The following is an 11,290-nucleotide window of genomic DNA, read 5'->3' on the forward strand; positions in this document are numbered from 1 at the left end:
AATTGACATTTCTGCGCGTCTTCAACCCGCGCGTTCGAAACAGTAAATAAATAACAAGAAAGCGCAAAGACAGACAGACAGACAGACCTCCTATAGAGACGGCGATGGCATCGACAACTACGAACGGTATACACGGCATATTACAGTAATCCCCAGGTTAATTGGTTTGTCTGGGTGTTACGCGCAGTTGTTTATGTCCAATTACACTCGTTTGACTCGAGCTTCGACTGCAATTGTTAGCCCTTCCTTCATTATTCGGCTGGCCTTACGGTTGTCGTTCCCATTTACGTCCCACCGAGGGCGAGGCTTTGCGATGTTTAATCAAGCGGTCCGCAACCATACTGCTCCTGCGAGAACTCTTTTTCCAAAGGCTGCTCCTCCGAACAGAGCTGCCCCTGTTTCTTCTAGTCAAACTGCTGGGATAAAACGAAAGTTGGATGCTGTCCAGCCCGCTCCGGAAACCCCCTTAGCGGTACTTCATAGCAACGTGTACTTTGATGAGAATGATTTCGACGATGATATTGATCTAGACGAGCCTACCAGCTTTTCAATAAACCTGACTCAATCGCAGTCGTTCGCTTCCTCTCGGATTCAACCACCTGAACTCCCTCCCCCCCCCGAACAGCCGGCACCGCCAAGTGATAATGCTCCTCCAAGCACTCTTCCACTTCCGTGGTCATCTTCCCCCCCTACAAATTTACTTCCTCCAGCAAAACGGCGTACTTTACCATGGGAAGCCAATGAAAACCCTGAACCGGAAAACAGGCCTCGAACGAAACCTGCACCAAGATCTGTTATCCGCACTCCAGCTCCTAATAAACCGTCATCCTTACCATGGGATAAGACTATGAGTGCTGTGAAGGAGGAGCAGAAAGAACTGCGAAAACAACAGAAGATACGTGTGAGCTCCGAGAAAAACCAGCAGCACCTAGGCACAAGAGCTCCAAAAGTCGCGTCTATCTTTCTAAGCGAAGAACAAAAAAGAGTAGTAGAAGCCATCGTTAAAGATGGCAAGAGTATATTCTTTACAGGTTCTGCTGGGACTGGTAAATCAGTTCTCATGAGAGAGATCATCAGACAACTACGGCTAAGATATAAAAGAGAGCCTGACCGTGTTGCTGTCACTGCGTCAACCGGACTTGCAGCGTGTAACATTGAAGGTGTCACACTTCATAGCTTTGCCGGGATTGGATTAGGAAAGGAGCCTGTAGCAGACCTTGTAAAAAAGGTTAGTGAGGAACTAACCTCCGTTGTTAATTGAAGCCTCTCATTGACAACCCCCCCTCCCCCCAGGTGAAACGAAACCAGAAGAACAGGACCCGGTGGTTGAGGACTAAAGTTCTCATCATTGATGAGATTTCGATGGTTGACGGTGACTTGTTTGACAAACTTGAGGAGATTGCTCGCAAGATCAGGAATAACGGTCGCCCATTCGGAGGCATTCAGTTGGTTGTTACTGGTGACTTTTTTCAACTGCCCCCGGTGCCAGATTCAACCAAAGTGGCGAAGTTTGCTTTTTCAGCCTCCACCTGGAACACCACTATCCAGCACACAATTCTTTTGACCCACGTCTTTAGGCAAAAGGATCCCAAATTCGCTGCTATGCTGAATGAGATGAGATTGGGGAAATTGAGCACCGAGACGATTGTAGCCTTCAAAGAGTTAGCTCGCCCCCTAGTCGATGATACACTAGAAGCAACAGAACTGTATGAACTATTGTCCCGTGTTTGAAATTGCTCAGCTGATTCTTGAGATTAGATTTCCCACCCGATCAGAGGTCGAAAATGCCAACTCTGCGAGAATGAGCAGGCTATCTGGTGAGACGATGGTGTTCACAGCTGTCGATGGCGGAACAATGCAAAACGAAGCGCAACGTTCACAGCTCTTGGCTGACTGTGTCGCACCCACCATTCAACTTAAGAAGGGAGCTCAGGTCATGCTTATCAAAAATATGGACGAATCCCTTGTAAATGGGTCATTGGGGAAAGTGGTTGCCTTCATGGATGAAGCTAAGTTCGACTATTACTGCAAACACGACGCAAATTTTGATGGCGGTTCGGCAAACGATGATCCCAATGAACGAACAATCAACAAATTGAAATCTTATGAGAATGCAACAGGGAGTGTCAGCACGAGGGGCATCTGGCCGGTTGTTAGTTTCGTCCAGCCAGATGGAACGGAGAGACACCTGCTTTGCCAACCAGAGACGTGGAAAATTGAGCTGCCAAATGGTGAAGTAAGAGCGCAACGAACGCAGATTCCGCTCATACTTGCATGGGCACTCTCTATTCATAAGGCACAAGGTCAGACTCTACAGCGAGTTAAAGTTGACCTTGGACGGGTTTTCGAGAGAGGACAAGCCTATGTTGCGCTTAGTCGGGCGACCTCTAAGGATGGCTTGCAGGTTTCCAACTTTGATCCCCGTCGAGTCATGGTTCACCCTAAAGTCTTAGAATTTTATTCCAATTTATCTAGCATACATAGCATCACAGACGCAACCAATACCAATGCCAATGCCAACTCCGTTGCGGACGGGAATGCCAGCGCCGTTGGCACTACCAGCACCACCAGCACAAGCACCAGTACGAACGCAAATACCAACGCTACTGCCAAACAGAGCCGTGACCAAGCCATGACTGTCAAGCGAACAGGTACAGATTACATGGATGAATGGGACGATGAGGTGCTTCAGAGCATATATGCATGAGACGCATATTTTACATCGCAGTTTTGTATGGAGCAAAGTTTGGCCACATCGGAGCATTGTTAATCATTTATAGGTATATGTACATGTACCATTCAGTCGTCAGGGGTCATCTTTTTTTTTCAGCTTCAGCATATTTTGTCATACATCTATAGCTCCCCCGCCGAAGCAAACAAAGCAGCCACAGAAAACAAATTTTCGGATTCCTGATAGATCCTTACTAATTATTACTGCACACTCTATGTTTACTTGATTTCTCACTGCATATACAGAGTATAAATAGAGTCATTCCATGCGCGTTCAAGATGCAAGGATTTACGGTCATTTCTTCAAGGTTATCGATAAGGGGGTCACGTGTCATCGCAAGGTTTCAATCCTCTAAGCCTCAAAATCGGTCGCCAGAGGGATAGCTAGTTACATGATTTCGAGAACAAATACTTAACACTCTTACCTGTAATATTTCTAGCGCTATTCGAAATCCAAATTTTGACTCTTGCCATTTCTCCATTTACCGCTCTAATTTCGCTATGGCGGCGGACTTCGTGGGATATACCGTCCTCGTTACGCTCAAATCACCCCCAAATTCTCAGGTTCAAGGCGTGGTCGCTGATGTTGCAGGACAGCGACTTACGCTTCAGAATGGTCTGTGGTGTCTTCCACATTCTATGGACAGGGCATGTGTGCTGACGCAGATACAGTAACGCTTCTATGGAGTGGGCAGCATATTCCACTGTACCATATTGACGCGCCGGGAATCGCTGACCTAGAATTGTCCTCCCACCAAATACCGCACCCTCCGGCAACGAACAACTACGAAGCAACAGTTCATACTCCCTTCCAGAATGGCAGCACGTTACCCCCCCTACAGCATCCATCGCAACTTCCGCATCAGAGGCAGGACAGTATAGTTGAACCAATGCTGAGGGAGCCTCAACCTCAAGGGTTTGTTGATCCGGCGATCCTAAGCTTCCAAAAGCCCCCTAAACACCACTCGTTTTCCGCCACGAGCGCCCCTCCATTTACTGCCAAACGAGACGCTACTTCCCCAGTCATGATCGCTGATTCGGAGCCTGCCACCCGTCCTAGTGAAAAGGTTATGGTTCCTACCCCTGTAGCAGCCACGGGTCCAAACCGAACGGATGTAGAGGATGCCGCAGCAACACTCAGCGAACCGTTTAATAATATGGGTTTCAACGGAACCGAAGGTTTGACGGAGGATCAAGGTACGCAAGTGGGAAAGGGGGAAGAGGATATTCCGGAGGGTCGAAGAGGTGCAGGGCCTCTCGAAGTGCCACTCAAGTACACTGGAAAACGCAGTCGAAGGGGTGGAAGGAACAAGTTGAATAAGGATGCTGCTGTGCAATCCTCCATCGTTAACCCAATAATGGAGGACCCTACTGCTGCGACAACTACAACGAGGCCGAATATTCCGGGGAAGGGTTGGCGTCAGACAGCGTTTGTTGAACCTGCTCCAAATCCATCTCCACAAAAATCCACTAATGGACGGGCGAGACGGTCAAAAATGCGGAGCAAGAAGTCATATGCGGAGGACCTGAGCGGATGGGCAACTGAGGACGCAACGGATATCCAGGAGATGGGGGACTTTGATTTCGCCAGTAATCTATCCAAGTTTGATAAACGTCGTGTTTTCGATGAGATTCGCAATGATGATACCACAACTGGAGAAGAACGATTGGTTAGCTTCAACAGAAGAGTTCACAGACCAGGGACAAATGAGGGCAAGAATTTACACTACACAGAAAATGTACTTGATGACGGTCCATCGAACGATAAATGGAACAGTGAAGCAGGGGAAACAGACGAGGATGAAGCCAGCGATGAGCGTTTCAGCAGCGGTAGAAATTCCGCGAGGGCTAGATCGAGAGTATCCGCTGCCCGTGCGCAATCTCGAAAAGGGAGTGCGATTCTCGGGTCGACTCTTGTGTCTTCCCAGATCAGCTCCTTATCTCGTGGCCAAAAGACATCGTCTCGTACCGAAAGCCCGCAGCCACACAAGAGTTCTCCGTTAATTGGACCCACCTCATCATCAACTGCTTCTCTGTTGCTCACAACAACAAAACGGCAATGTCCCTGTGTCGGTCCACTTCAAATGATTGAGATAGAGCAGTTGGCCATTGCGGAGCTTGGCTTGGGAGAAGACATCATTACAGAAAACGCTGGACGAGGTATTGCTGAGGCTGCAGTTTCTCAAGTTTCCAAACTTGCAAATTCCTCTACGATATTAGTTTTAGCTGGGAATCATCGAACCGGTAGTCGGGCTATATGTGCCGCTCGACATTTCCGTAATCGGGGATATCGAATAACCCTATGTGTCCTTGGCCTGGATCGTGAAGACGAGTTCATGGACGGTGTACGAAAGCAGATTGATATTTTCAAGAAGGCGACCGGGAGAGTCATGAGATGGGAGGAACTATCAGCGCGATTGACCTCTGGTGACTACGCACCTTATCTTGTGATAGATGCGCTATTTGGTGTTCATATAGCTTTTGACGACCTACGAACTGACGACCAAGCGACCGCCTTCGAAATGATATCGTGGGCTAATCGCAGCAATGTTGAAATTCTGTCCGTAGATGTCCCATCCGGGCTTTCTGCTGTATCAGGTACGACTCCTTTATTTCTGTGATATATTAATTACTCTTCACCTTGGCTAACTCCCTTTCTTCTATTCAGGCGAAGCAACCGTCGTCCAAGGCTCACGATTGAGTGTCAATTCAAAATTTATTGTATGTCTAGCAGCGCCAAAAACGGGGCTCATTCATGCCCTTGGCTCCGGCGAAGGGCTAGCCTGGAACATCACCGTCGCGGATATTGGTATCAGCCAGGTTGTATGGAGGAAATATGGTAGCCGACGGCGATATGGTGTTGACTTTGGGAATCAATGGGTGGTTCCTCTACGATTCCAGCCACCAACGCCCTGAATATTCTCCCATTCTAGCGAACAGCAGCCTTAAAATCCGACTACTCGGAGTGTATTACTTTCTATGTCCAAACCAAGCGGTTGCGATTAACGGAGTCATGATACGACCCCCTTTTTTTTGTCGCCGTGCAATATGGGAAGAAAAGGGCAATATTTCCCTTTTTGAATGATCTTTTATTAATACCATCTTTGTCTTCTTCAAGGTGTTGGGTCAGGAGAATCAGGATTAGGGTCTGGCGGGTTGATTCTTATTCATGTTGTCACTATTAATTTTAATATATCCTCCCAGCTACTACTGCTTTGTTCCAAAAAGATAGCGCAAACCGTCTAAGTAATTCAGTATCCATCCTCCCTGTCCTACTTCATTACAAGGAGACCAGCTTGGCATTCAATTGTTTCACCTGAGTTTATTTGACGTCTTTGAAGCGATTTGTAGAGATGTCCAAAAGAGGATTAGTGTTTGGCGGAAAGCGTAATTACCCGCTGATGTAATTAATTCAAGGCCGCAAACCAACCTCCGATTTTTGTGTTTTGCGACAGCGAGGTTCGCCGCTGGCAGCAGTTTTGATAGTGCTCTTCTTTGAGGATTGTGAACATGGGAAAAGGTACGCCGTATCGCGTCACTATTTGCCGCAAAAAAGTATTCTGTTATACTAACTCATCTTTTGTCTTCCAGGAACCGATAAGCTCTATGTATGGTTGAGACCGAGGGCGAAAGCTACCCCGGAATACAGTTTCCAATATTGTTTCAATGCTAACTACCCTTTTATTATAAATAGATTACCCATTCGGAATGGGCATCCGAAGATGCATACTCTGCGAGTGCTGGCTCCGGTGTCAGATCGAAAGCGGGAACTGCGCACGCATCCTTTAAACGCCTTCCGTTCAACTTCTGCTCACTCTCCCTGCAACCATTCTCCCACCCCGTTTGCACGCTCTCCGGCACGATATTCGATCTCACGAATATAATTCCCTGGATTAAGAAACATGGCACAAATCCCGTAGACGGAACCGCTCTCAAAAGCTCCGACCTTATAAAACTGAATTTTGCGAAAAATGACGAGGGCGAATATGTTGATCCCGTTACTTATAAAGCGTTCACGGATAATACACATCTTGTGGCTTTGAAACCATCGGGAACCGTTTTTGCGTGGGACACAGTGGAAAAGCTAAATGTCAAGGCAAAGATGTGGAGAGATCTGGTAACGGACGAGGAGTTTGGACGGAAGGATATCATCACTTTGCAGGACCCGCAGAATATCGAGTCGAGAGATCTCAGCTCATTTAAATATATAAAAGATGGAGAGAACACAATGTCAGATGAACAGCTGCGGGTAAAAAACAGTAACGTGAACCTAAATGCTATGGGGAGCTCCGCGAAGATCTTGAAGGCCAAGGAGGCTGTTGCGAAAGCACGCGCTGAGCGCGAACAAAAAGCAAACGCCGCTGCTCTTGAAAAATCGAAGGGGAGGGATGCTACAGCTTTTGGTAAAGATGGTTCCGCGAAAGGGTCAATAATGAATCAAATCAAGAAACCAACTCCATACAACGCAGCGAAGCACACGACGGGGCTTGCAGCTGCCTCTTTTACTAGCACTGGCCTCACCCCGCATACATCGGCCGACCTTGCTCTTCTCACTGATGAACAATACATGTTGCGACGGGGCCGCGTTAACATCAAGGGGTATGCGCGCATTAACACCACGATGGGAGATCTCAATCTTGAACTACACACAGAACATGCACCCAAGGCAGTTTGGAACTTTATTCAGCTAGCTAAGAAGGGATATTATAATGATGTCACCTTCCACCGGAACATTAAAGGCTTCATGATTCAGGGTGGTGATCCCACTGGTACCGGCAGAGGTGGTGAAAGTATCTGGGGAAAGAATTTTGAGGACGAGATTGAGGGGCCGTTCAAACATGATGCAAGAGGGACGGTGAGCATGGCTAATAAGGGCAAAAATACGAATAGTAGTCAATTGTGAGTACAACAACGTCCGTTCATCTATTTCACCCTCCGCCGGTAGACACGCATGAGAATTGTCCCCTTAGTATGTGCCAATTGAAATATCAAACACCACTAACCCATCAAAATCAGCTTCATTGCCTACCGCGCTCTCCCCCATCTAAATCTCAAACATACCATATTTGCCCGTTTAATCGATGACCCTTCACCCTCATCTACGACTCTCAACGCCCTAGAAACTGCCCCAGTAGATTCCACCAACAAACCCACCACACCTATCCGTATTCTCAACGTAACAATCTTCGTCGATCCATTCGAAGAATTCTTGAGCCAGAAACGCGCAGACGAGGAAGCACAAACGGGCGCCGCTGGTGGCGCTTCGAAAGGTTCTGGCTCGAGAGACGAGCAGAGCGATGACCAGCTAACCTGGACAGGTAAGCGCGTGCGAACTGGAGGCGCGGCGAATGGCGCTGCAGCCTCTGGTGGAAGTTCCGGTGTGGGGAAGTATCTTAAAGCAGCTACCACCGCCGCCGCTGCCGAAGCTCAGACAAAGGCTGGTGAAGACGAAATTGTAGAATTTGTCGATGAGGAGCCCGAGCCTGAACATGTGAGAAAGAAATTCAAAGCTGCGAGTGGAGGTGGTGGGTTTGGCAATTTTGATAGTTGGTGAAGAAAATTTCATGTGTTTCTTTTCGGGTCGGTATTTGTTATCTTTCCCATGAGGCCCTTATATTCTGTATTTTATTTTATACCAACATTTTCCAGTGGCATTCAAGTCTTCACGGCGCAGCTAGGTGATGGGAAACCTTGAGACGACAGTTCCGGATTTTTTGTGGGGATGGAATAAATGGCGTTTTGCAAGAATTTTCTGGTTTTCTGCTTGGAAGATTGGGATTGAATGGATTATATTGAAACACTACGTTAGCGATAGGCTCCCGTCGTAGATAATTCTTCATTGGGGATTCTGGGCCCGCCAATCGAGCAGCAGTTGTCAAAATCGATAACTTTCGTGCAAATAGGCTCCCCTGACACTAGAACGCAACCAGAGCAAGCCAATGACTTCAGCGCGAGTATCATTGTCATCTACGAAAGTGGTTTTATAATGTCCTAACCCTACATAATCCGCGCTTACGACAATTCACTGACCATACAAAGAATGCCGTCCCTGTCAGCTTCAGGGGGTTACTAGCAGTAGATACAGTGCTGATTGTCGAAGAGAGCAAAAGGAGTAACGCTTAGACTCTATAAAGGACCCAATCGAGTGGGGAATCCACAAGCATTTGGGGTATGATATAAAGAAAGAATAAATATCATCATGAGCGGTGGGGGACATACAAAGAAACCAGGGGGATTGGGAAAGCTCAAAACAAAACGGCGCTGGTGAATGCTCTAAAAGAGGGGGAAAGCGAAAGCTTCAACAAGCAAGTGATCATTTCCCTCCTCCTCCCTACCAAGAATCGTTAAGTTGAGATCAAGCCCTTCCCTAGAAGTTCCTGTCCTACTTCTTTAAGAAGTGGCTCTTTTGCAAACGGCTTCGCTTGCGCTTTCTCTTTCACAATCTCCTGAGCTTTCATCACCCTGCACAAGTCCATGACCTCCCCATCAATAGGCGCAAGGTATACAAACAGTCCCAGGGATAATAGGTGACCATGAAGACTTTCCACGCTCTCAGTCTCCAGCCTGATAGCCTCAAGCAGCGACGCAACCAGTTCTACCTGGTCCGCCTCCGACAGCCGATCTGGCGCCTCATCCAGTCTCGCATTATGGTTAAACGCCGCAAGATTATACATGAACGATGCGCCAGCTGCGCGCAGACTGACCTGTGTGGCAAGGAGGGAGGACGTGGCGATTTTTATGCAGGTTTCGCGGAGAGTGTCGTGGGATACTATTTGATCTAGATATAGGGGCGACGTGAAGAGGTTGCAGGCCAGCTGTGTCATTACGAGTTGCTGGTTGTAAGGGCAACTGGACAGATTGCTGGCTCCGCCCAGTAGAGTTAATAGTGATTGGTGTGCTTCTTCCTCTGCGAAGAAGCCACTGACACGGGCGTCGGAGAATGTGGCACGAACTAGATCGATAATTGCAAAATGAACGGCCTGCGGGAGGGACAAGAATCTGGATTTGACGAAGTCTTGCAATAAGGAAAGGTTTGGTAGTGCAGCGTCCGCTGGGCCACCACTATCTCTTGATTTGAGGAACTTGACCAAATCTTGAAGGGCAGGTTCCTCGCCTGTCGAGCCGAGTTTTTGAATCAATTTATCTAGCGGGGGGATATTCTTGTACAGCACGTAGGTGCCTATGGGACGTTCTAAATTCGGTAGCCTCAGTCGCCTATGAGGATGAGGCGGCCAAGCCATTTCGATAAGAAGTCGAACGTTTCCTCGTAATGTACCTTCGTTCGCGCCACTCCATTCACCTTCTTTCTTTCCTTTGAGAAATGTCATGAAAGTTGGCGTCGCCCTGACCCCGTATTTCGTGCTGACATCAAAAGCGCGAGATAAATCCACTTTGATTAGGACAGCTTTGTCGCCAACTTCTTCTGCAAGTTCATCATACACCGGATACATTATTTTGCATGGTGGGCACGTTGCGGAGGTGAAAAAGATCACTGCGCACGAGGACCTTGCAGAGTTTAGGAGCTCCTCTACCTCCCTATTGCTTGTAACATTGCGGACATACCCTTTCTTCACAGGGTGTGAAAGCTTCGTGTGCCCAGTGACGGGTCTTGTAGCGCCGTTTGCTTCAAAGAGAGGAGGCTGGTTTGCGGCAACTGGATAAGGTCGCTCCGGGCCTTGAGTTGCACCGCGAAGCATACCATCAATATATGGCCTCATCATTTGGCCAAAGGGTGTGTTCAGAAAAGTCTCAGGAAGGTTTCTGATATGATCAGGGATACCCTTTCCAACTAAGAATGTGGCGAGATCATGTGTAAAATTGTTGCAGTTGCGGAGGAAAAGATCGTAGGACTAGTGACCGCTTTGATATAAGCCTGGGTCTTGCCTAACTTGTTCACATATTTTATTTTGGGAGCAAGGAGGGGCACAATAAAGAGTTACATACATCTTCCGTGTAAACCTCCGCTAAAGACTCCATGTACTCAACTATCACCTCGATTGGAAGCTGGGAAGTACCCATGTGGATCATCTCGATGGGTTCTCCATGGTGGGTTGTTCCAGGGGGCGCTTGCTGAATCCCTCTACCAAAGAAGTATTCCACGCCCCCGAATACTAGAGACGTGTGATATATTGCATCTATCTGGGTACCAGTTATAGCAAGTGAGAGCTATCGGGAGTTAGCAGTCGCTTGATAGGAGAGGAGAAGCTGGAACTTGCTCTCGCTTACTTACTTGTCGAGCAAGGCCCTAGTGCATAGTTAGATGTCGTTAGCTAATGCCGTAGTAAAACCAACAGTTGGGGTCAATCATGCACCTTTGAGATATCATAAATACATAATACAACGTCCATGTTCCACCAGGGTAAGGCAGTGGAGCTGAATATCCCCGCCGTGCTACGGGAGAACGATATCAGATGAGTTGAACAGTGCAAGCCTAAATAAATATACCAAGTACAAAATAACACGAAAACCTCCCCAAGAGCAAAAAATGAGTGTACCCCGAATTTAGATAAGGTGTGAATATCCCAGGCTTCTATCTGACGTATGTTCCAACAGACAGACG

The 11,290-nt window shown here is 47.7% G+C and overlaps 4 protein-coding genes across 4 annotated transcripts; 3 read left to right on the plus strand and 1 right to left on the minus strand.

Annotated features, from left to right (window-relative positions):
- Window positions 1–193: 193 nt before the first annotated feature.
- On the plus strand, window positions 194–2,707 carry BDCG_05054 (DNA repair and recombination protein pif1; the record flags this gene model as incomplete). The annotated part of the gene is made up of 3 exons (XM_045420717.1): window positions 194–1,228; window positions 1,294–1,706; window positions 1,759–2,707. 3 exons carry the CDS (start codon window positions 194–196, stop codon window positions 2,705–2,707), a joined length of 2,397 nt encoding a protein of 798 aa, XP_045276762.1.
- Window positions 2,708–3,231: 524 nt separating this feature from the next.
- Window positions 3,232–5,646, plus strand: BDCG_05055 (YjeF_N domain-containing protein; the record flags this gene model as incomplete). Its single annotated transcript, XM_045420718.1, has 3 exons — window positions 3,232–3,346; window positions 3,403–5,328; window positions 5,399–5,646. The coding sequence occupies 3 exons, from the start codon at window positions 3,232–3,234 to the stop codon at window positions 5,644–5,646; spliced, it is 2,289 nt and encodes a 762-aa protein (XP_045276763.1).
- A 497-nt stretch (window positions 5,647–6,143) lies between these two features.
- On the plus strand, window positions 6,144–8,949 carry BDCG_05056 (peptidyl-prolyl cis-trans isomerase-like 2). Its single transcript, XM_045420719.1, has 4 exons — window positions 6,144–6,250; window positions 6,322–6,338; window positions 6,425–7,629; window positions 7,747–8,949. Exons 1-4 carry the CDS (start codon window positions 6,241–6,243, stop codon window positions 8,282–8,284), a joined length of 1,770 nt encoding a protein of 589 aa, XP_045276764.1. The 5' UTR covers window positions 6,144–6,240; the 3' UTR covers window positions 8,285–8,949.
- BDCG_05057 (thioredoxin) lies at window positions 8,133–11,288 on the minus strand. Its single transcript, XM_045420720.1, has 4 exons — window positions 11,043–11,288; window positions 10,961–10,975; window positions 10,675–10,896; window positions 8,133–10,580 (listed from the first exon to the last, which is right to left on the minus strand). Exons 1-4 carry the CDS (start codon window positions 11,076–11,078, stop codon window positions 9,075–9,077), a joined length of 1,779 nt encoding a protein of 592 aa, XP_045276765.1. The 5' UTR covers window positions 11,079–11,288; the 3' UTR covers window positions 8,133–9,074.
- Between the last annotated feature and the right edge of the window lie 2 nt (window positions 11,289–11,290).

This window comes from Blastomyces dermatitidis (genome assembly GCF_000003525.1).
Source record: "Blastomyces dermatitidis ER-3 genomic scaffold supercont1.5, whole genome shotgun sequence".
Classification (NCBI taxonomy): domain Eukaryota; kingdom Fungi; phylum Ascomycota; class Eurotiomycetes; order Onygenales; family Ajellomycetaceae; genus Blastomyces; species Blastomyces dermatitidis.

What these genes read in the sequence shown, in the direction of transcription:
- BDCG_05056 (XM_045420719.1), top strand. An exon ending in AATACGAATAGTAGTCAATT is followed by an intron (nt 7,630 to 7,746) that starts GTGAGTACAACA and finishes CATCAAAATCAG; the next exon opens with CTTCATTGCCTACCGCGCTC.
- BDCG_05057 (XM_045420720.1), bottom strand. Translation starts at nt 11,078, where the DNA reads ATGGACGTTGTATTATGTATTTATGATATCTCAAAG. An exon ending in CGGAGGTTTACACGGAAGAT is followed by an intron (nt 10,581 to 10,674) that starts GTATGTAACTCT and finishes AGCGGTCACTAG; the next exon opens with TCCTACGATCTTTTCCTCCG.